The sequence below is a fragment of the Apis cerana genome, linkage group LG11 (genome assembly GCF_029169275.1).
Source record: "Apis cerana isolate GH-2021 linkage group LG11, AcerK_1.0, whole genome shotgun sequence".
Classification (NCBI taxonomy): domain Eukaryota; kingdom Metazoa; phylum Arthropoda; class Insecta; order Hymenoptera; family Apidae; genus Apis; species Apis cerana.
This window is the reverse complement of record NC_083862.1, coordinates 10,705,665-10,729,599: the sequence shown is the minus strand read 5'-3', so window position 1 is coordinate 10,729,599 and position 23,935 is coordinate 10,705,665. Positions and strand designations below refer to the sequence as shown.

Sequence of the window (23,935 nt, the reverse complement as noted above, 5' to 3'; positions counted from 1 at the left end):
GTAATATCAATAGATTTAATTCTTAATCAACAAAAAATAAAAACATCTACAAAAAATAATAATAGTAAAAATTAACAAAAAATAGAATTATTCCTATTTCAATCTATTTACATTTTAAACTTAAAGAACTAAAATTCCTCATTCAATTTGTGATATAACAATTCAATTAAATTTATATGAAAAATTATGTATTAAATATCGAATAAAAAAGTTTTACAATTAAGAATTAAGAATTTTCGCCTCAATATTTCTGCCAAATTAATTTTCTCTCTGACAAATATATATTATAAATTTCAAACATATATGAGAAACTTACATTAAATATGCACAATTACGATGATTGGACAACGAATCAAACAACGAACAAATAAGTACAAATTTATTTTATTAAATAATATATATTAATAATTCTTGTTATAGAAGAAAAAAAGAAAAAATCAAAAACAACCAGAGAATGATATCAAGATCGAGAAAAGAAAGAATTTGAATGAACATCGACATAAAAAGATAACAATAGACAAGGATTTATTATACTTACAAGTAGTGCTGCCGGACATTTCGATGATGCATTGTGCCTCGCGCGAGATTTCTCGATTATTGAAGGGTCGTACCCTCACCGCCACCTTTACCGACGACATTTTCCTTATGTTTTTAATTCAACGTCGGGTTACGACGGCGGCGGTGCTGGCGATTGACTTTTTCCTCGTTTCTCTCTGTGAAAATATAAAGAGACATCGTTAGCGAGACTGGCAACGCGGAAGAAGAATAACACAAGAGTAGGTTCCATTCACTAGTAGCCGCACGCTTGTTGGTTAATTATAACAATTATTCTCTCGAAATAATATTATTCGATAATACATCTATACTAAATAGAACAAAATGAAAAAAATTTTAAAACACTTATTCAAATATCTATTGTCAGTAGATATTATAATATATAGTTAAAATTTTTTTATTTATAGAATAACTAGTAAGCGCAACAATAATTTGAATTATTGCATCGAAAAATTAATATAATGCATTTGAAATAAAAAAATTGAAATTGTTCTCGAGTATCATGCTTTCTTTTATAATTTAATATTATAAAATGATAGATACAATTAGCATCATCAAATGTATTATTGCTACTCGACGCGGTATCAAAGATACTTATGATCTTTCTAAAAAAGAAAGAGAAAGATCGATAAATAGATAGATAGGTAAACAGATAAATAGATAGATAGATAGATAGATAGATAGATAGATAGATATAGATAGATGGATAGATGGATGGATGGATGGATGGATAGACAGAGAGAGAGAGAGAGAGAGAGAGAGAGAGAGAGAGAGAGAGAGAGAGAGAGAGACATCGTTATGAATGAATTAAAAAAAAAACGAAAGAAAATGGTAAAATTGATAATTATTAATGAATATCATGATCCATTTTTAAAATATCGTCTTTGAATAATTGGGTTGCTTCAAACCAAGATATTTACTGTTTAAAATATAAAATAAGCTAATCTATTTACAATCGTAAAACATATATTCTCAAAAATGATCTTTAAATATACTTAAAAATTTATTTTAATTTTTTTACATTATTTAATTTCAATAAATATATTTTAAATATTTTATATATATTAATAATTTTTTATATTTTTCCTAAGAATTAATTTTTTAATAATAGTAAAATAAAATAAAGAAAACTCATTTAATATATTTTTTCATTTAATTATTAATAAATTCATAATATATAAAAGTATAAATAGTAAAAATTTTTTTTCAAAAGGATTCTTCAATAACTTTTTGAAAATGAATTTTGATGGAAATTTTTCTGCCATAATTATCTCATGAAAAGAATAAATGAAAGTGAATAAATGATATTTCAATCGAAAAAAAAGTCAATTTAAAATAATTCTATTTAAAATTAGATTATGTCAATGATTGCAAAAGTAATAAATTTTTTTCATAAAAAAAATTACATTTTTGAGTTCATTAAAACAAATTCGTATTTAATTATAAAAATATTTTTATAATCTTTTATAATCTTTTAATTAAAAATAAAACAAAAAAAACTATAAATTTTTATTATCAATTTTTAATTTTAACCTAAAAATTAAAAAAAATTAATTAAAAAATTTTATACTTAAATTTTAACTTTTAACAAATTTTAAAAACTTTCAAACTTTCATGATACATTTTAATTTCAATAAATTGCATTATTTTCAAACAAAAGCAAATGGTATAATAGTTCGAATAGCTATTTCGCTGTAAAAATAAAGAAAACGAATTGTTAAGAATATATATAATTTAATGGACAAAGTATCTAATAATATATATTTAATATAAGAATAAAAAATATCATTTTTATCAATAGTCACGGTCAAGTATTGAAAAGACTGTAATTATTGTCTGACTATTCATTGATACAAATCACTTGAAGTGTCTCCATAAGTATTGCACTGATTCACTTGATTTTATAATTTACGATTTAAATCGCTGTAATTATTATACCTATAAATTTTTTTTTGAATTTAATATTTTGTTTTCTAATTGAATTTAATTATTTGATAAGAAATTTAAAAAAAATAGAAATTTTTATAAAAATTATGAATAGGTTACACATTTGACTTTTTGAAAGATGAATCCAAATTTTTGAAAGATATTAATGCATAATATCATGAATATATATTTAATTTTTTAATAATTCAAAAGATACAATGAATATTGTGAATAAATATTTTTAAATGTATAAAATTAGCTTTCATAATTAATTAATTAAAATATACAGTTATTATTATTATTTAGAATTAATATTATTAAATACAAAATATTAATTTTGTATGTACTATTTTTATTCTTATATATATTTATTGAAAACTCAAATTATTTGAATAAATAATAATTGTTTTGAATAATATATAAAAATATCTAAAAATCATCTATTGAAAATTTTGAATATTTTTTTTTTGTTGTAGTATGCAATAAACTAGAATTCTTTGTTAAAAAAAATATCAATACTATATCAAAATATTTACATATTTTAAATCGCATATTTTAAAAACATAATTTTGAAACAATTATAATATTTTCTAAAAATTACTGAAAAATAGCGAGAAAATTTCAATTTCGTTTGTATAATGAAACGCAATAATTAGGTTAGTAATTAACATTAAACTTCTTTACTCAGTTATCGATTGACGTTACATGACGAAAATAGAGCTAAATCTATATTACTACAATTAAACTAAATTTAGATTAAACATTAATAAACAAAAGAATCAAAGATAAAGAAAATAATTATTTTAAACTAACATTAAATAATAAGTTTAAATAATATTTAAAATTAATAATTTATTAATTCCATTTTTGGCATTAATCATTTGATTTTTGTTTCAATTTTCAAATTATACATATCTTATACATATATATTATAAAAAAATTTATTATAATATATTATCGAAAAATCTTTTTTTTATATAACTATTTAATTTATAATTTTATTACACAGAAATTGAAAAAGAAGAATTGAAAAAATTGAAAAAAATATAAGTATTAACGTTAGAAATAGAGAAATACATAATGCAATTTCAAGAAAGTGTATACTACTAAAACCATATTCTTGAGATGAACGTAAAAACATAACCACCGCGCAATCAATAACACCGAGTTCATGTTATACAGAAACTTTGTTCGAAATTTCAGTTTTCTATTAATTCCAATACTCGAATCTATTATAATTCGTTCATCTGAGATTGATTTGAATTTGATTGACGTTATAATATCCATTTCGATTTTCAATTAGATTAACGTCGTTTCCCCACCTAACGTAACCTCAAATTTCGTAATAGAAGTATAAATCTTCTTCTTTTTATTCCTGCTTTTAATTAAAATTGATGTCTCGATATTTATCGAATTCTCATTTTATCGATATTCATATATTTATCTAATACTTCAACATATATCGATTTCTATTATAATTATCGATTTCTCAACTTTCCGTACTCGATTCGAGTTCATAATTATTGTACATGCAATATTTATACAGAAATTTAGATTTAAACATATAAAATGCATATATGCTCTAAAGTGAAGAGAAGTAAGCAATGTATAAAATGTCGTCATAATTGTTAATGATATTTGTATAGTGAAAATAATTTATTAATAAATATTTCTAATATATTTCGTATACAAATAATTCTTAACATATAAATAAAAACTAATCATTGATTCAAAAGTACCACAAAAACTCAGGACGTATAAAAGAACATCTATCGCATATATATATATATATATATATATATAAATTTTCACGATCGATCGTTGTGATGAAAAACTTTCTGTAGTTCTTACCTGTAGTTTTCTGTTAGAAATAACCGTAAACTGTTGATTTTTTTTTAAATCTTCGAATGTTCACTGTTGATTCAAATAATTGGCAAAACGATGACAATCGCAATAGCAGACGCGATATTTAATATGAAACTTCGAATCAATGGAAAAGATCAAGACACTCACGAGTCTCACGAATCGACGGTCACTATTTCAATGGTTAATGAATTAAATATATTTTGATGATCCTCGAAATTTTTAATGGATATGTACGCGGACATTATAATGCATTCATCCACACGGTTGTATTGCTCACGGCTGAGCATGAACGCGCGCGCACCCATACACACATACACTCACTTTACTGTCGAACCACCCTGCTGCTCGAGAACGACTCACTGCGACACCTCCGGTCGGCGGTCGGTCGTCGAGTGACGAACAAATCCGAAGCGCTTGCGCACTTACCCCTATAGCATCCATTAGCCGATGGCCGACTTATCGCGTCGGCGCCATGTGTCGGTCACCTGATAATTACGATACCCCTACCATTGGGTATCCTTTGAGCCCTTCGGGTTGTCCCGATTCTAATTTATTCCTTTTGGCTAACTTCTTTGAATCTTACTCTTTTTTCCGGGGCAGTGGCTCGAATTTTAAATCGTTCTATTTAATAAAATAACTTTTACAAGAAAAGTTTTAGAGATTTCCTAAAAAAAAGACTCCAAATAATAATATTTTGTAAAAACGAATATTCCAATTTCATTATCCTTTTCTTTTTTAATATATGCAAATTATACATGATTCAGATACTGCGATTTTCTTTGAATATAAAAAATAGATTAAAAAAAAAAACTGAATTGTGATGTTTATTTTTCGTATGTTTTTATATCTGTTTTTTCATAATTGCAATATAACTGCAATTATGTAAGTACAATTATGATTTACTTCCATGATACTTTATTAAGACCATAAAATTTTATTCAAATCAACATTCATTGTTACAAATCATCTTCCATTTATTATCATCTTCCATTATTCTAAAAAAATTCTTACCAATGTTTATATAATATTTTTATTGATTTTTTTCTATATGCTTTTTTCTATTTGAATTGTCAATGAATTGATATTTTTTATGACTTTGTATAAGAAGGAAGGGTTAAAAATTTAGCTTTTCCATAGATGTGCGTGGGATGTTTAGAATGCAACTAGAGACTTTGTTGACGTAAAATTGCAATTCCCTTAACTGAATGCGATTTCTAAATTGGAAATAAGACCTTGTTAACGCAGTCTAAACTTGTTAGTATCTAAGGATTAAAGAGATTCATTAAAATTAGCTCTTCTAATTTGCTTTTATCATTAAACCGCGTGCAATTCGTTGTTAATTAATACTTTTAATTTAATTTGACTTTTATGATTAAAGTAATATTTTTTTTTATCAAAATATAAGAATTTAATTCTTTTTTCTTTTTATATTTTTGAATAAAAAGAAATTTGAAAAATATATATTCTATAAATTAATTTTTGTTTTCATTTCTGTTTCATGAAATAATATTGTATTTCCAGCTATGTATGTATCGTAATATATAATTCAATAGCATAATAGAAATTTATAAAACATAACACTTTATAGACGTAGTCATTGAATAACATTAAGAAAATATTATCGATCATTTGTACAAGAGTGTTCTCAGGAGAATTTTTTACGCGACTTCAGGTTTATTTGAGTACTCTGAAATAAAAAATTATAGATAGGTTGTAAATGTAAAATGAATGAAATTCTTTCGATGTAAATATATCATTTTACATTACGAATAATCATTACATTATAAATAATCGATATATTTTTAATTGCTACTATTTTTATAATTTATTGTATAATTAAATAATTTGATGGATTATATTTTATTAAGTAAAAGGATGACAAGCAATTCAAACTAAAATAAACCGAAAATATCATTTCAATTAACATAAAATATTTAATTATATTTATATTATAATATTCTTAAATTTAATAGATAATTAAAATTGTAATATTCTTACAAAATAGTTAATTAAATACTTAAAAATACTGTTTTTTGAAAACACTTTTTAAATGTCTTCAAATCATATATTCCATTATTATAATTAAAATTAAAAAAAAACTAAATTATAAATTATAAATAAAATTTCATTATTATTTGAGAAAGAGACAATTGCATTATTTTAACTTTATAATTTAATAACTTTTTTAATAGATATTAAAAATAAAACACAAGTCACATGAAAAATACAAAAGTCATATATTCTTCTCTCATTATAAAATCTTTATTTATTTATGTACTCCAGATTATAGAAATAAAGATTAATAAATTAGAATCTATCGATATTTTCTAATAAAATTTATTTTCAATAAAATGCAATCATTACTATTTTATATTTGAATTATACTAATATCTTCTTATTTATCTTCTTTGTTTACATCAAAAATTTGATGTATTAAAATTATTTTTAAGCATGTAATTAATCTTCCAATAATGCAATATTATAATATGAAAGATACTATATATAACGATGGAAATGTTTTCATGAAACGAAGGTCTTCGCCAAATGAGTTTTGCACATCAATGATATTAGAATATATATGTAGTCTAACCACGTTTTCATAAACTACATATCAAATTTCTGCTTATTTGGCATTGAAATGATACTCGATATTATATAGTTTTTCCTTAAGAATTTTAAAGATTTTTTTAAAAAGAATATAATTAGAAAAAATGTTGTACAAAATGTTATTTTTCATTTAAATTATAAATTATATTCAAAATGTAAACAATTCAGAAGAATATTATATTTGTAAAAAATTATAATCAATCCTAAACAAAAAAATTAAGGAAATTTTATTATCTATTTCTAAAGAATAAAATAGAAAAATTGAAGAAAGAAATTATCTATTATTTAATCGATGCCATTCTAAAAAAATTCCTTATCAAAAAAAACATTCAATAAAATACAATTTCGGAAACAAGAAATTGCTATAAAATCTATTTCTGTGCAGCTTATATCAAATATTTCATATTACTACATTTATATATGTGAAATTATTTTCAATGTAAAAAATATAATGTTTGAGTCTATCTAATTCTATCGAATCTATCAAATCTTTTGATTAGACATTCATAAAACGATGAAATGGCAAAAGCATCTACGATTAAAAATATTTGAATGATCGATCTGAAGTCAACGAAGGTATGCGCATATGGTTGCTCGATAGGAATTCGCCCTCGAAAAGTGGACTAGAATTGAAACCGGTAATACAGTGGTAGGTGGTTGAAAGTAATATGGCGGCTATGCGCGCGCCGATCGACATCGTGCTCCAGGGTCGTATATGTTCGCTTTCTCCGTTTATGGACCAATCACATCGCGTCTAGAGGAGAAAATCAATAGGTACGGACAGTGACGTCAACGCCGACGCGACGATCGACCGATGCGACGCGGGCGGCGCCGGCCAATTTCTACAGAGCAATCAATAAGTAAAGATATCCACAATGTCGGCAATAGCACCCACGTATTTTTATTTCAAACTTTATCGCAAATTTCTCGCTATCTGTTATTATCTGATCGAGTTTGTTACAATTGCACTTTCTATTCACGAAAGTCATTTCCGAAAATATATTTTTATAGATATAATAGCTGAACTACTATGATCGAGAAAATTTAAAAATATAGATATGCAATATATCTATTATATATTTATTATTTTTATTATTGTATAATTTTTAAAAATTAAAAATTTAAATCTATATTATATTATTGATTTAAATGTTTTGATAAAGAAAAATCTTATTTTGGTTAATAAGTTTTTTTTAATCAAAAATATTATTTTATATTTATATGTTATATTAAAATAAATATTTTAATATTATTTCGAAATTATCTCATAAAATTGTTTTTTATATAATATTATTTCATGAAGTTCTTGAAATGTGATTATTTTATTAAAATTTTATAATTTATTGTTATTTATATAATTATAATCCAAATTTTCATTACTTGTTATTTATCATGTTTTTTGTTTTTTTTTATTTCACCAAAAAGTGAGTGATTTAATATCTTGTGTATTATGAATGTAATATCTTTAATATAACAAAATAGATTCTATAAATTTCAAATTGTTTGATATCAATTTTAACGAATATATAATACATATTCCATTTTTAATATTCAATATCATAATTTTATGTCTCAGTATTCTTATTAATTTCGTTATAAATCGTTACAATTTCATTATATCAAATTATTTTTAATTAATGCATATTAATTAATGCATATTAAATTATAATAAAAAGAAATCATATTTTTATTTACATATGCACAATCACTACATATACATATATACTATATGTACATAATAATTAACAATCTATATATAAAATGTGCATATCAATCAAAGATTTAAAGATATATATATAAGTAAATATTGAAAAAAAATAATTTTACTTTTATATATGTATTATGATATTAATATGATAGTAAATTAAATAATAGTATTTTTAAATAGAGATCTTAATACTTTTATCCATACCATTCTTAATAAAATCATTATTAATTGAAGAAAATAACTTTTCTTATCTTTATTAAATTTATTAAATTGTTTTTTTAATCAAAAAGTAAAAACATCAAATTCTATACATAAGAGAATAATTTCTTTATTTTCTTCCTTTTCCAATATTAAATATATTATTTTGAAGTATATATTTTTAAATGCTAAAAAAGAAAATTTAAGAAAAATATAGAAAGATAAAAAATGTTTAAAAAATTTATTAGATATTTTAACTTTTTCATGATTAGATCTCTGAAAACCAATATAATATTCATATTTCGAAATCCATCATTTATTAATATATATTTCTAATTAATTTCTATTATACATATCTATAATGAATTTATTCAGCAGAAAGATTTAATTTATATTTCATTATCTTTTCAATATCAATTTTCTACAAAATATAATTTAATTTTGAAAATAACTTATTTTAGAAATACTTATTTTAGAAATTTTTTTATATCAATACGATATATTTATATAAAAATTTAATATATGATGACTTTGTGTTTTATGAATAAAAAATCTTGTGATAGAAACAAATCGTGTTGATTTTGGCGAAAGCGCCATCTTCGATTAATATTTCTAGTAATGCACTAACATTGTGTTGTAAACGTATTTCTTGATTCACTTCTCAATTTAGTTTTGAAATAAATTATATAAAATTATACTTATATACTACATATCAATCTTTATATAATATTCACAAAAGTATTTTAAAAATAAATAGAAATATTTTTTTTTACATTATTATTACATTATTAATATTTTTTTTTCATTAATGTGATAGAAAAATGTATTATAAAAATAATGAAAAAATTTTGAATTTCTCATAAAAATTTCATGTCAAAATTTTTATATAATGAAATATTTATAAGAAATTTTATTTTAAATATATATATATATATTAAGGAATTTTAAGTTTATTTTAATTTTATTCTACTAATAGATGATCAAAATTATTACAAAATTTTTCAGACAATTTCTCATATGATATATTTTCGAACTAACACGATATAAAATAAAATTAATGTTAACAAGAAGTTATTAAATAAACTAAAAGAATACAATATTGGAAACATTTAAAAAATAGCTGTCTGACTAATATTACACATAACTACTGTATACTCTAAATAACAAAGCACATAGAAACTAAAGAATTAATTTGTGGCAAAGATAATGTCAAGGATTCGCAATACATAATATATTGCAACAAGTTTATAATGACTATAATGATAATACCATGTTTATGTGTTCATAATGAATGAGCTATTAGTATGAATGCTTAAAATGACAAGAATGTTTTTAACTCACTAGATATGTAAGCAGTGACGTGAAAACAGCTGAGGTCCTCCGGCCATACTGGTTCTAGTTCCGTGATGTTCCTTGATACATAGTGTAAAACGTTGCGACGCGAAGTGATGCGATTCGATTTGAACCAATCGATTATTAAAGGCGCGAGTTAAACATCTTTTCTTCTTTCTTATCATTGGCTTGTACAACTAATTATGTGGTACTGATATCTTTTAAATAAAATAACATAATAGTTCATGATTTTCAATGCGTATTGTTTATTGATATTATATCAAATAAAAACAAATCTCATCACAATACGATAGTTATCGATATATGATAATTTAAATAATTCGATTTAAGCGCGAAAATTTTTCAATTTAATATTGATTATTATTGGTTTTTATTAATTGTAAAGTTATTATTATTTTTTATATATAAAAATAATTTTTTAAAATAATTAAATTAAAATATATTAAGGATATCTTTTTTGTTTACCATTTATTAAAATATTTCTTAAGTTCTTAAAAAAAATTTAATTACTTTTTATTCTATTTTAAAACAACAATAAAAAATATTTTAGCATATTTTATTACTATTTATAATTACATATGTGTATAATATAAACAATACATGTACAAAATCACAAATGTCTTTTTAAGACAAATGCAAACATAGAAAATATGGAATTAATTTTTCAAAAACATTCACATACTAGATAAAAATCACTTTTGATGCTATAATATTCATTCTCTAAGATCCAATAGCTTTCTTATAACGAGAATTCACATCATTCCAATTCACGACATCAAAGATAGCTTTTACGTAATCGGGTCGAACATTTTTATATTGTAAATAATATGCATGTTCCCAAACATCAATACCAAAAAGTGGTATTAAACCAGTTGTAGCTTGCAAAGGATCTTGATTAGCACAAGTAGCTATCCTTAAAGATTTTGATTTTTGACAATATCCAAGCCAACCCCAACCAGAACCTTGAATGGCAACGGTATTTTCAGATAACTGTTTTTTCATTTCTTCTAGGCTACCAAAATCTTTTTTAATTTGATTAAGGAGTGCAGCTATAATAAAATGCGTTTTATAAAATTGATCATATTAAAAAATATTATAATATAATAATTTTTAATCTTATCCAAATAATTTATTTACCATCTGGTTTACCACCATTTGGGGAAAGATTGCACCAAAAAATTGAATGATTCAAATGACCACCACCATTGAATTTAATAGCAGGACTCAATGCAACTTGTGTATTGACATCACCTTTAGCAACAGCTTCTTTCATTTTTTCTTCAGCAACATTTAAATTATTCACATAAGTCGCATGGTGCTTTGAATGATGAAGTTGCATAATTTCGGCAGAAATAATAGGTTCCAAAGCTTTGTAGTCATATGGTAAATCAGGAAGTGTATGTTTTGTTCTTACAAATATATCTTTACTAAAAATAAAAAATAAATATTAGAACTATTTTTAACAAAAAACAAACAAAAAATTTTTTTAATAACGATAATTAATATTAAATAAAAGAAATAAAATATACAAATTTTGTCATATTTAGTTTAAAAAATATTACATCCATAAAACATTAATTTTGGTTTTATTATTAATATAAATGTTTCTTCATTATATTACTTATTTTTTATTTTTTAACTTGTATAATTTTTGTATTTTTTATATTAAAAAACAATTAATAGTTGTTTTATTGTATGTAAACATATATATGATTCTCAAAAATACTGATATTCAAATGTCATATTAACAAAGTACTTATCTAATATATCTATATGCTAAAGGTCAAACTAAATTTATATTGATTTTCTTATAATCACAATTAATTTAAGTAATTTAAGAATATGATTGAATACTATTCAATAATATGTATAAAAAATTGCAATTTTTTATACATAATTCGATATTGTCAAATTTGACAGATGCAACATATATTTTGAATATCATTAATAAATTTTTGATTAACAATTATTATTATATAAATAACACCTTGAATTCAATATAAATGATCATAAATTAAATTATACATATATATATTATATTAAATGATCAGAAACAAATTTATACCATTATACGTTCAAAATTTTAATTTCATTATTACATTTTCAAATATATATATTAATCTTCTAATATAATTATATAATATTTATGATTGTATTAAGCACAATTATCATATGAATAAAAATTTTAATATCAATGACAAAAAAAAACGAATGATAGGTTAGAAATTATATAATATCAAATATATGATAATTATAAATGAAAAATAATGTGAACTTACACTGTATTGGAAAATAGGATACGTCTTACTGCAAACATTGTTAAAATGCGAATAAATTAAGTTATTCTTATATATTAATATCACAAAATCGTAAAATGTAAGAGCAATATGCAATTACAGATATACTTTACACCTTCGCGAAAGTATTAATGCGAATGCGAGTAAGCCGAAAAATAGTTTGGCTACTAACTACATATATACAAATATCAGTTATTACGTCAGTTTCTTCTATTGGGGCTAAAACAAATACTAAAATAATATTTTTTTAATTAATATCTCTACATATTTATTGAGATATTCTTATAATTAAAAAAAAAACTGAATATAATAATAAATTTAATAACTATTATTTTTTTGTAGTTCAATTAATAAATTAAAGATATTTTACATAACATTACAGAAATAATTTTATTTTTAATTTAATAATCTTCAGATATATTAATTTTTATAATCGTAAAAACTGGTGAATTAAAACTATTTATTATATTAGTGTATTGTCATTTTTTTCTAGGTTAGAAAATAATCTTTAATTAATAAATTGTACATTATATAATAATAATAATAAATTTTTATGTAGACATATCAAATTGAATTACACAAATTATATTTTAATCATGAATAGTTTTTTAAAAATTTTATCCTAAATAGAATATACATATACTCATTGAATGTTACATACTAAAATTATAAATGGATTAAAATGAAAAATTAATTTTTACAAAGAAATTAATTAAAAATGTTTTTATATAAATAATATAAAATAATAATGTAAATATTTTATATTTATCTTTGAAAAAAAAATATAATTGTGATATTCTGTAATCTAAAAGATTAATCTACAAGTTTTACTGAAATTAATGTTGTTTTATATTTCATATAATTTACAGGTATTTAATAAATCTAACAAATAGACCTCAATTTTATTATACATAATTAAAAGCACATTTTATGTAATAACGAATTTTGACACGCATGTCACAATGAAAAAAATAGTACATACATACAAATTATTGCGCACATAATCATATATAAATCTATGTATGTGCGTCGTCGTGTACCAGATATTAACATTTGTGTATTTACATAATAAAGAAAAGGCATAGCCCTAATTATTACTTTATTGTTATTTATATTTCTTATAATTGTTTCAAAAAATCTAACAAGATGAGCTACTATCAATGTTTCAACGAATTTACAAAAAAAGCCATTAAAAACATTGAAGCATTTTTTTAACGAATACTTATTGAAGAATTTAATGCGATTTCATTGCAAGAAAAAAGAAATATAGTTTTAACTATCTACCCCTTTATTCCAACGCCACATTATTTTGTGAACATATTATCATATGTAATCAAGTGCAATTTTTTCGGCATTAACGTGACTTCAAAATATTCAAATATGAAATATATTTACAAATTTATATTACGAAAAATTATATAAAATTATTAGAAATATTTATCGTGATGTGAGTGTATTATAACTTTTAAATATGAAATATTATATTCAACTTATGTTGTATATTAAGTCACGTTAACCCTTATTTGTATATAACAAGTGTTTGTGTATAAAATTGTTCTAGAAAATTGTTCATTCTGGATCGCTTTGAAGTGTCTCACCATTAGTTAAAACTAACGCATCATCATCAGCTTCATTATAATCAAGAGAAAGAATACTCTCTCTTCTCTTTTTTTTATGTGTCCTTTCATCATCACTACCTGGTGCACTTTTGTCCCTTTTGGTCCTATCCCTACCCCTAGTTATTCTAGTTAGCATCTCTTCCCCATTAGTTTTATTGTTATTTCTATTATGACTTTTGCTTCGTAATATCCTTTTATTATTTCGATTTTCTTCATGTTCTTCTTCCCTATCACTTAATTCCTCATTCTCAACTTTGATTATCAAAGCAGCTGAATCACTTGAGCTTTCATCATTATGATCCGCTTGATTGATTGCTTTTCGTTCAATCCGTTCTGTTCTTTCAGTATTTGAAAACTCACACGGCGATCGTTGCGATGACAACGGTGGAGTCCTAGCACCTTTGCACACATCACTATCTTCTAAAGATTTTAAAGTCTTTGTTTCTGGAATTGAATTTTCCTCTGATTCCTCTTTTTTAATTGGTGGTGTATGAGGAGACAAACCATTTGTTAAATTATTTTCACTTGAATTTGCTTTCAATGCTGCATTTTCTTGTTGTAATAATGTTACTGATTCACGAGCTTTACGTAATTCTTGTTGTAAGAAATAAATTGTGCTCTGCATTCCTTCAACATCTTCGTCTAAATCTTGTAAAAATTCATCCAATTCTGTAAAAAAAATACCATAAAAAATATTAATTTAAACGTAACATATTTAATATATGAATAAAAAAATATAAAAACCTGATTGTGATTTTTTCATTTCTTCACTAAAACTTCTTTGAAGTGCAAGATCTCCTTCTAATTTAGCAATTCGTCCACTAGCAATCATACGACCTAATTCTTCATTTTCTTGATACAACAATCTACATTTTGCCATTAATCTTTTACCTGTATTGCTATAAACAAAATTAATATATAAAAATATTACAAATCTCAATTTATTATTTATTTCTATTAGAAAATGTAAATTATTATTTACCTATCAGGTGTAAATTTCCAGGCACTAAGTTCATTTTGAGTGTCCTCTAATTTAGCTTTAGTTGTAACAAGTTCTTGTCTTAATTTCTGAATTAAAATATTAACAGCAGGATCTAGTAGAGCAGATCTTAATGCCACAGCGGACGGAGCATGAGCAGCTTTCATTTCGGCAATTTGATTCTAAAAAAAAAAAATTATATATTAAAATTTCCAATTTCATCTATTAAATTTTATCTATAAAAAACTATAAAATTTACGTACAATATATTCTTGTAATTCTTGTTCTTTAGAAGCAAGTCTCCTAACTAAAATCTTCTCTCTATGAGATGCTTCTGCATGTTGTTGCCTGTATTTGCTTTCAGATTCTCTCAATGAAGATAGGTCACCTAAAAAAATAGTTATATCATTTTCTTTTTTAATTGAAACTTTATTGTTTAAAGCTATCTATGTGTTTCATTAATTTGTTTTATATTTATTCTAATCATTATTAGTATAAAATTAAATTGTACATAAATATATGTATAATTTAACCATAATGAATAGATATAAAAATATATAATAAAAATATGTTGACATATGAAAATCGAAAAAAAAATTATTGATTTATTATTCGAATTTAAAGAAGATGTATCTGTTTAATTTAATATAATTTTAATTTAAAATATTTTTATAATTTTATTTTTTATAACTTTATCAGTTTATGAAATTAATGATATTTAATAAAAAATTTTAATTATATTTTTATAACTAGTTACTAATTTAAATTTCTTTTATATTATTTTTTTTATAATATATCTTTCATTTTTAATAATTTATTTAATTAGTAGCAAAATATGTAAATTTATGAGACACATAGAGAGCTTGAAACCTTAAAATATATGTACATTTAGAATAATAGTACAGACTATTCTGTACAGCTTTCTTTTTTTTTAATACTTCACAATTGTATATTCTTGGTGAAATAAAGCATAGTGGTGAAAATCTACTACATACTGTTTTGCCCTAAGTGCGCATAAATAAAATATGTTCTTATATGTATGTGACATTGATTGCCTGACAACTGACATTTTTAATTAGCGCATACTTTGAGTTTGGAGTCGTTGCATCGTGCCATTTGTGAGATTCTCTGTGCTTCCACCGAGACCAAGAGTGGACGTTATTTTTCTTCCATGAAAATAGATAGACTATTTGTTGCAGACACAGATGTTGTCACAAGATGACCTCCTGGCCTTATTTGATCAGGTTTGTATTTTTTTCAGATTGGACATCAGGAAGTTATGGTGCAGGTACAAATGCATGCATGAATTGCGTTCATAATGGGAATAAACAGGGATGGTTTGTCTAGGAACATAATTAAAATTGTTCAATTTTATCAGATATATCTATATATATAAAATGATATTAAAGATTGTAGATTGGGATAAGAATTGTTAGGATTGGAAAAAGCAGCTGGAATTTCAGATCATAACTGCATCAATTAAAGGTTTCGTACTTCACCAAGACTTAGATTCACGCACCCCTGGCACAGAGTTTTGTGGGCCAAAGGATGACATAGGACCTCTGTTTTTACTCTTCTGAGTGGTATATTCAAAGCCAGCAAGGATGTTGTATTTCATTCAATCCTCGCAAAGTGGAAACTCGATATCCAATGTACACACAAACACACACGCACTGTCCTGCATCTGGCAGTGTGTTTTACTACACTGTAGAATTATACGTGGCACACTGCACGGTCACTTAAGAGGTCATATCAACAGTAAGCTGTGTGTGTTTAGAGTAAAAGAAATGATTTATATATATTTATAGTGAACACATTCAGAAAATTGTCATCTCTTCTTGTCACACAATATCACTTTTTTTCAATATGCACTTTGCTTTTAGCATTAAGTGATTTTTAATATCAATAATAGCGCAACTTAACACCAAATAATAAAATTATGCATTACTTGCATAATATTATATTAAATTTTTTGTATATGCAGTGTATATGACCGCACATCACTTCTGCTCACCAAAAAAATTTCAAACACTGTACATATTGGCATTAATTTAATTGCCCACACTACACATCACAAATGTAGTTTTCAAAATATTACAATATTACTATATCACTAGCCTTTATCTAAAGTCTATTACCAAAGTGATCTATTCAATGCTTTATATATAGCATGTTACTTTATATATACATAAATTTTCTACAACTATAATTTATTTATAGATATCATAAAAAATATTTTTAAAAAATTTCATCTATATTATTATATTACTTATTTAGTGAAAAATTTTCAATTTTAGAACTTATAAAAAACTTATTTTTATTATTATTATTATTATATAATTATTATTAATTATTAATTGTTATTATTATCCTAAACACAGTACTAATAATATGCTTAATCCCTAATCTTAACGTCCCTATAAGAGTCTTGTTTCATACAAGAGACCGTTGTGTTCTGGCATTCATAAATTCGCTTAAGAAATGTGGTGAGTGAGATGGTCTCACTCAAGTGATCTCAGTACCTTCCTGGGCTGCCGCTTGCGCCTCTAGACACTCCACATATAAGTCCTGTTCATGCCACTTGGCTGCTAGCTCGTCCTTTGTCATGCTGTCCAATTGCTGTTGTGTTAGCTTCACACGCCTTGGCTGTCTAGGTGAATGAGGACTGCTTTTTCCTCCTGTACTATTATTTTGTGGACTTCTTGGTGAAGATGGACCAGCAGATTTAACATCATTGCACTCCTCTGCCATTTTATGTCAGATGTAATAGAATTACACCCAGGGTCTTAAGTAAGTTTTGAAGCTTACTTCTTCTTTAATTCTTTAACTGCAACAGGTGCGTTGATAATATGCTATTAATGCTAGCATACATTTGCCTGAAAAAAAAACTTTTTTTAGTATAACATATAATACACTGATAATATAAATAAATTAAATAACAATATACTATTAAAAATGTAATATTATTAGTAAAGTTATTTTTTAAAATATATAATTGGAAATAAAATAATAATTTGAATTAAATTATTATAATCATAATATTATCATTATCATGAACATATTTATTTTTATATTCAATAATTTTTATATAATATATATAAATGTAATTATTTTATAACAAATATAATAATAATACTTATATAATATTCTTATAGTTAAGGTTATATAATATAAGTTATAATATATATTAGTATTATATATATTATAATATTAAAATATATTATATATATTATAATATTAAAATATATTATATATATTATAATACTAAAAATAATAATATTAAAAAATATATTATAGTATATTATAATATATATAATATTAAAATATATTACTGTGAATGATAAATCATTTATAAAATTATATTTATAAATTCCTACACATAATTTTATATTTAATTCAAAATGATATATTAATATTTGATATTTTATCACAAAAGTGAATATAAATATAAAGTTACTATTGTTGTATCTAATATTGTAAACGTGAAGTATAACATTACTATATGCATTATTTACAAATATTTTATCTTCAGATTATTCTTCCACTTGTCATATATTGAAATAAAACTTTTACAAGGCGCAGGTTCAAATCCGGCTTTTAGAACATACCGCGTGATTGAAGAAGGTCACGTGGCACGTTTAATGTTTTATTGCGACATGCAAGGTAGGGAATGTAAGATCCAGTTATCTATAGTCGAAGAGAGCATTGACGCCATTATGTCGACTTGCTGCCATGAACGAAAATTTCGCGATATAAGATTAAAATGTATTGTCTTATTTAAATCATTAAAATCACTAATATATATAAATTCTAAAATAGATTTAAAAACATCATACAAAATAATGCACCTGTAATCATACAACTATCCAGATGTTTGATTTAGTTGTAATAATTATAACTCTTTCCTAACATAAATCGTAGTATACTTATTACAATGTAATATCATCTAACAATGTAATATTATTTTTGTTCACTTTACATACCTGATATACTGACACGCCTATCATTCTTGAAAAATATTTGGATCCAGTATTGGGTATAACGTGAAACGATGAAACACGATACCATGTATGTATATACACATGCACAAATATATGTGTATGTATATATATATGATATATATGTATACAAATGTAATTTCGTAGTGTCTTATAAGCAAGTAGAAGCTTTTGTTAGCAAGTTCTTCGATTGATCAATCAAAAAGAGAATAAATGTTATGTATAAAGTTTGTCTCGATATCCCGCGCATTTAAATATAACATCAATACGCGCACACGATACATATATCACGAAATCTCTTGAAAACCATGCCACTACAATCTTACACAGTAATGTAACTAATCATGAACAATGATTACTGCCGACCTCACGTTCAGAGCTAAAGAAACGAATATCAGCGCATGCTCCAATCACAATTGTCCAACTACAGTGCTGACATAGAAATATACCAAATATTTTTCGATTAACACAATATAGAGAATATTCAAATAAAAAAACAAAGTTTCAAAAAATCACTATCGATCAGAATGATTTCTTTATATGTTTTTTGTAATTATTTGTTATTAATTTTTGTTTATAAATTTATATGTTAAATGCATCACGTGAAAATTCTAATATATATGTATATTTCAAATGCCGAATCAAACTTCTGAATTAACTAGTATATAATTGTGACATTCTAAATAATCTAAAATATTTCAAAATGGCATGTTTAAGCCCGCCATTTTTAAAATACTTAATATAAACTTTAGATAATAATTACTTTGTATAAAAAAATTTCTTTTTAAAAAATAAAATACTTGAATTATTTGAAACAATATATATTTTTAGATATTATAAAGTAATTAAATATTCTAAAGTAATAAAATATCTGAATAAATCTTCGTTTAAAATGATGTAAATATAAAATTAAACTTGTCTATTGATTAAATAATATAAATGAAAAAAAAAGAATTTATTTTTTCATAAGACTAACTCTTGATTTTTTTTAATTTTATTTTTTTATAGTTCCTGAATTTATGTTTGTCGATTTTATTGATTTTACTTTAATAGGTGTTGTTTTCATTTTAATAGGTGTTGTTTTCGAAATTTTTGTAGGTGGTTTAATCATCGAAATACGACTATTTGTATTGAATGTTTCCAAATTTGATGAAGCACTATTTTTTTGCTCGGGAGATGTAAATTTTTTTGTTCTTATTAAATTTCTGCAATTTAAAAAATAGGATATACGGTTTAATTTAAACTATCATAAATTAATTTTCATATAAATAAATAACATTATTTATACCTATTAGATAGATCAGAATTAATTGTAAGATTTATTTTACTCATGCTGTATCTTCCGCTTTCTAAAAATTTTTTTCCTGTGTCTGAAGGTTTTAGCAATGAAGTATTAGAATTAGCAGGTGAGGGAATATAAAAACTATTACGGCGAACCTTGGATTTTGAATTCTCTTGTTCAAGTTTTAAATTTCTTCGGGTAAGAGGTTTAGAAAGCGTTGGTTGAATTTTTGGGATTTGTAAATTTCCCGAAATTATTTTTTGCTCATGGCTTAATTTTGACAAAGATTTGATATTTGAATTTGGTCGAGTTGATTTGTAAGGACTAATAATAGCAGCTGTATTTGCCGGTGCTGATTTTACAGATGCAGCATCATTATCTAATATAAAGATAAACAAATCTATTAATAATTATCTAGAAAGAATCTAAAAAGAGTTTTCAAATTATATTTATTCAATATATTATAATCACCTTGAAAAGGCGATAAATCGAACGATGTCTTCGGTTTATTGATTAATAAAACATTAAGAGCTTTTTCTAAGTTTTGTTGTGCTCTTAAAATATATTCAGTCACATTTTTAGGATTCTCAATTTCACTCTGTAAGGAAATTTGACCTAAAGATTTAGATAATTCAGTAAGTATAGCAGGAGAACTCGTGAGTTTTGGTGGCGATGGACGTGGTTCTCCATCTAAACTTCCGGTTTCGATATCCCATGTTTTTTGACGTTGAAGAGTAGATCCTTTTTGAGAAGTGTGACTTACAGATGATTCGAGATTTGTATTCTTACTTTGATCCTCAGAAATACTCTAATATTGCAAAATTATTAGTAAAAAAAAATTTTAATGTTACAAATGAAATATTTACATTTAAATTGATATTGTTTGTACGAAAACATATTTCCGGTTGTGTATGACTTCGTGTAACATTTTTTTTTGAAGTATCCTGTGTAATTCTTCGTTCGCAAAATATATTACTTGTGCGTGAATTATTTAAATTTATATCTGTATTACGATTAACATCTGGCTCGTATACGATTGTATCAAATAATTTATATGATACATCACGCAAAACTCGTGTAACGTCTTTTGATAAACGAGGTAATAGATTACTACCAGTTTCTTCCACTTTTTGTGCAATATTATCCTGAAAAAAATATTAAGATATTTTACAGAATTTTCTAAATTTTAAAATTTGTTTTATTATTATAAATTTATAATTTAATTTCATTAACACTGATTTTCAAATGTGAAATTTTTTTAGATAATAATTAAATTAAATTAAATTAAATCAAAATTATAATAAATATTTTAAAAACATACGATACTTCCAGTAGGTTCGGTACCACTAATTGTCCAAAAAGATGCATCCTTAATATGATCAGAATTAGGACATTGACATGTAATTCCTCCTAATTCTAACACTGCTTTCATGTTTGATATATTACATTCGATTGCAATTTTAAGAATTCCTTGTTCAGGTTCTATTTTCATATTATTTTCATTTTTTTTAAAGATAAGTGGATCATTATACTTTTCAAATGAAAGCAATTTAAATCCGATCGCTTGTAAAAAGGTAGCTAATACTGATACATCCAGTTTCGTAGAATGTCGAATATCGCGCATTTCTTCATCAATATGTGCATGTAGTCCGTTTATCCATTTGAGTACCCATTGGTAAAACTTTCGTTGTGCACTTGTAGATTGTGAAATAACACACGTACCGGTATCCATCTCGAAGAAACATAAACTGAATAGCATAGAAAACAAACTGTTCTTGAGATTCATGTTTAAATTTTTTTTACTGATAACGGAATTATTAGTAAATTCATATTTGTATTGAATATATAACAGTTCTTGTTATTGAATTATAAACATTCAAAATAATACAAGTAAGCAAATTAATATGTGTACAATTTACACATGAAATTAAATTAGAGTTTCATTATTTAATAATTTTTATAATATATTAATGTGAATATAATGTGCATACACTACGTTATTAATATGTTAAAAATATTTATTTAAATATTTTTTGTTTAAATTTGTTGTTTAAATATTTATATAATTATGAAGATACAAATTTTCTTTATAAATTTCATATTTCTAATTTTTATTTATAATTATCAAAAATTAAAATGTAAAATGTAAAATGATATAATTGTTACATCATGATGTAACTGAATTCAAATTGTGCGTATTCGAATTGTTTTACTTGAATTTTATTATACATATTTTATAAAAATTATATTGTAGCTTTTATAGATATTCTATTATTATATCAATTGTTATTTTATATATATTATGTATGTTGTTAAATGTTAAATGTTGTATAAAATTTTACATTATATATATTTAGGTTATATTAAATACAAATAAGATAAAAATTAATTCTAAGGTTTTGTTAATTACAAATTAATTATATATTTCACTTTTTTTTATTTATAAATCAATATTTATTTCATTTTTTTTATTTCAGAATCTGTGAAAGGTTAATTATTTTATAATGAAAATATTTTTAGAAGTTGCTATAGTATCTGCTGCTGTATCTGCACAAACACTTCCACAAATTTGGTTTTTAGATTATTATAGGAAATTTAGAAGTAGATATGAGTAAGTATAAAAAAATATAAAAAAATATTAAGAATTTTATAATATAAAATTATTAATTTTATCAAATTATATAATAGTTTTAATAATAATGAAATACCAGTTCGAAAAGATATTCAACAAAAATTTCAAGAAGTAATAAATGATTTACATATACCAAAATCAACAAGTGAAAAAATTAAACTTTTTAATGTTTATGATATAAATATGTTTCATGCTGGAACAACATATTCAAAATATGGTGCTATAATTGGAATTCCAGTAAATTTTGAATATGATGATATTAAAAATATATCAGAACAAGCTATAACATTTCGAAATATACAAGTTAATTGGAATCCAGAAATTAATAAAGAATTTCAAAGATCTTTAATACTTTCAAAAGATGCCCAAAAATTTTTAATGGCTCGCAAAATTTTAATAGTTACAGAAAATGATTTAATATATAAAATAGTTAATATATTTTTAAATACTATAATAGGAATAATGATATATGAAGTACTGTATTCAGTATTAAAAGTTACCAAGAGACAAAGAAGCAAAAATATTTTTTGTATAAGTGTTGCTACATTTACAAGTGGTTTTCTTTGGTTGTTATCAAAGTGTGCACATAATTATTATAGAGAATTCCAACTCAATGAGAAAATGGCTACACTTAATGATAAATATATTAAAGGTGGTATAGAATATTATGAAAAATTATCAAAAAGAAATAAAGCCTTGAGAGTACTTTTAGGAAAAAAAGGTACATATCTATTTACATCTAATGGAAATGAGAATACTTTTTTTAAAAAGTCAATTCCAATTTCTGACCAAATAGATTATTTTAAAACAAGAATACAAAATATCTAATTAGCATAGTATGTATATAATGTATAATATAGTATATATATTCTAAAAATTCTAAATAAAAATTATAATAATAAAATTAATATTAAA

At 23.4% G+C, this 23,935-nt stretch overlaps 5 protein-coding genes across 44 annotated transcripts in view; 1 reads left to right on the top strand and 4 right to left on the bottom strand.

Moving 5' to 3' along the window:
• Nucleotides 1–10,315, bottom strand: part of LOC107999361 (kinesin-like protein unc-104) — a 28,271-nt gene extending 17,956 nt beyond the window's left edge. For 30 of the 34 annotated variants that reach the window (XM_062081789.1, XM_062081798.1, XM_062081792.1 and 27 more), the window contains exons 1-2: nucleotides 10,202–10,315; nucleotides 539–713 (exon numbers count right to left, since the gene is read on the bottom strand). In XM_062081789.1, the coding sequence (XP_061937773.1) occupies nucleotides 539–638 (100 nt within the window). In that variant the 5' untranslated portion in view covers nucleotides 639–713; nucleotides 10,202–10,315. Of the gene's footprint in view, nucleotides 1–538; nucleotides 714–4,332; nucleotides 4,756–10,201 lie in introns of those variants that run through there. The other 4 variants (XM_062081790.1, XM_062081809.1, XM_062081824.1 and 1 more) reach the window with 2 other exon arrangements.
• A 408-nt stretch (nucleotides 10,316–10,723) lies between these two features.
• On the bottom strand, nucleotides 10,724–12,700 carry LOC107999352 (superoxide dismutase [Mn], mitochondrial). The gene is made up of 3 exons (XM_017059118.2): nucleotides 12,493–12,700; nucleotides 11,351–11,640; nucleotides 10,724–11,262 (listed from the first exon to the last, which is right to left on the bottom strand). The coding sequence occupies exons 1-3, from the start codon at nucleotides 12,528–12,530 to the stop codon at nucleotides 10,934–10,936; spliced, it is 657 nt and encodes a 218-aa protein (XP_016914607.1). The 5' UTR covers nucleotides 12,531–12,700; the 3' UTR covers nucleotides 10,724–10,933.
• A 635-nt stretch (nucleotides 12,701–13,335) lies between these two features.
• Nucleotides 13,336–20,051, bottom strand: LOC107999477 (pre-mRNA-splicing regulator female-lethal(2)D). 3 transcript variants are annotated; one of them, XM_062081828.1, is made up of 6 exons: nucleotides 19,092–20,051; nucleotides 16,195–17,984; nucleotides 15,372–15,496; nucleotides 15,112–15,290; nucleotides 14,874–15,028; nucleotides 13,336–14,798 (listed from the first exon to the last, which is right to left on the bottom strand). In XM_062081828.1, the coding sequence occupies exons 2-6, from the start codon at nucleotides 16,214–16,216 to the stop codon at nucleotides 14,080–14,082; spliced, it is 1,200 nt and encodes a 399-aa protein (XP_061937812.1). In that variant the 5' UTR covers nucleotides 16,217–17,984; nucleotides 19,092–20,051; the 3' UTR covers nucleotides 13,336–14,079. The 3 variants fall into 3 exon arrangements, with proteins under 3 accessions (XP_061937812.1, XP_016914837.2, XP_028523144.2); XM_017059348.3 differs by having other exon boundaries at nucleotides 17,631–17,984; XM_028667343.2 differs by lacking the exon at nucleotides 19,092–20,051 and having other exon boundaries at nucleotides 16,195–17,311; nucleotides 17,631–17,760.
• A 991-nt stretch (nucleotides 20,052–21,042) lies between these two features.
• Nucleotides 21,043–22,174, bottom strand: LOC107999503 (uncharacterized). Its single transcript, XM_062081836.1, has 2 exons — nucleotides 21,710–22,174; nucleotides 21,043–21,533 (listed from the first exon to the last, which is right to left on the bottom strand). The coding sequence occupies exons 1-2, from the start codon at nucleotides 22,172–22,174 to the stop codon at nucleotides 21,186–21,188; spliced, it is 813 nt and encodes a 270-aa protein (XP_061937820.1). The 3' UTR covers nucleotides 21,043–21,185.
• LOC133666969 (transmembrane protein 177) lies at nucleotides 21,346–23,928 on the top strand. 5 transcript variants are annotated; one of them, XM_062081834.1, is made up of 3 exons: nucleotides 21,346–21,487; nucleotides 22,866–22,999; nucleotides 23,077–23,928. In XM_062081834.1, the coding sequence occupies exons 2-3, from the start codon at nucleotides 22,893–22,895 to the stop codon at nucleotides 23,846–23,848; spliced, it is 879 nt and encodes a 292-aa protein (XP_061937818.1). In that variant the 5' UTR covers nucleotides 21,346–21,487; nucleotides 22,866–22,892; the 3' UTR covers nucleotides 23,849–23,928. The 5 variants fall into 5 exon arrangements, with proteins under 5 accessions (XP_061937818.1, XP_061937815.1, XP_061937819.1 ...); XM_062081831.1 differs by lacking the exon at nucleotides 21,346–21,487 and adding an exon at nucleotides 22,136–22,278; XM_062081835.1 differs by lacking the exon at nucleotides 21,346–21,487 and adding an exon at nucleotides 22,451–22,579.
• The last annotated feature ends 7 nt before the right edge of the window (nucleotides 23,929–23,935 follow it).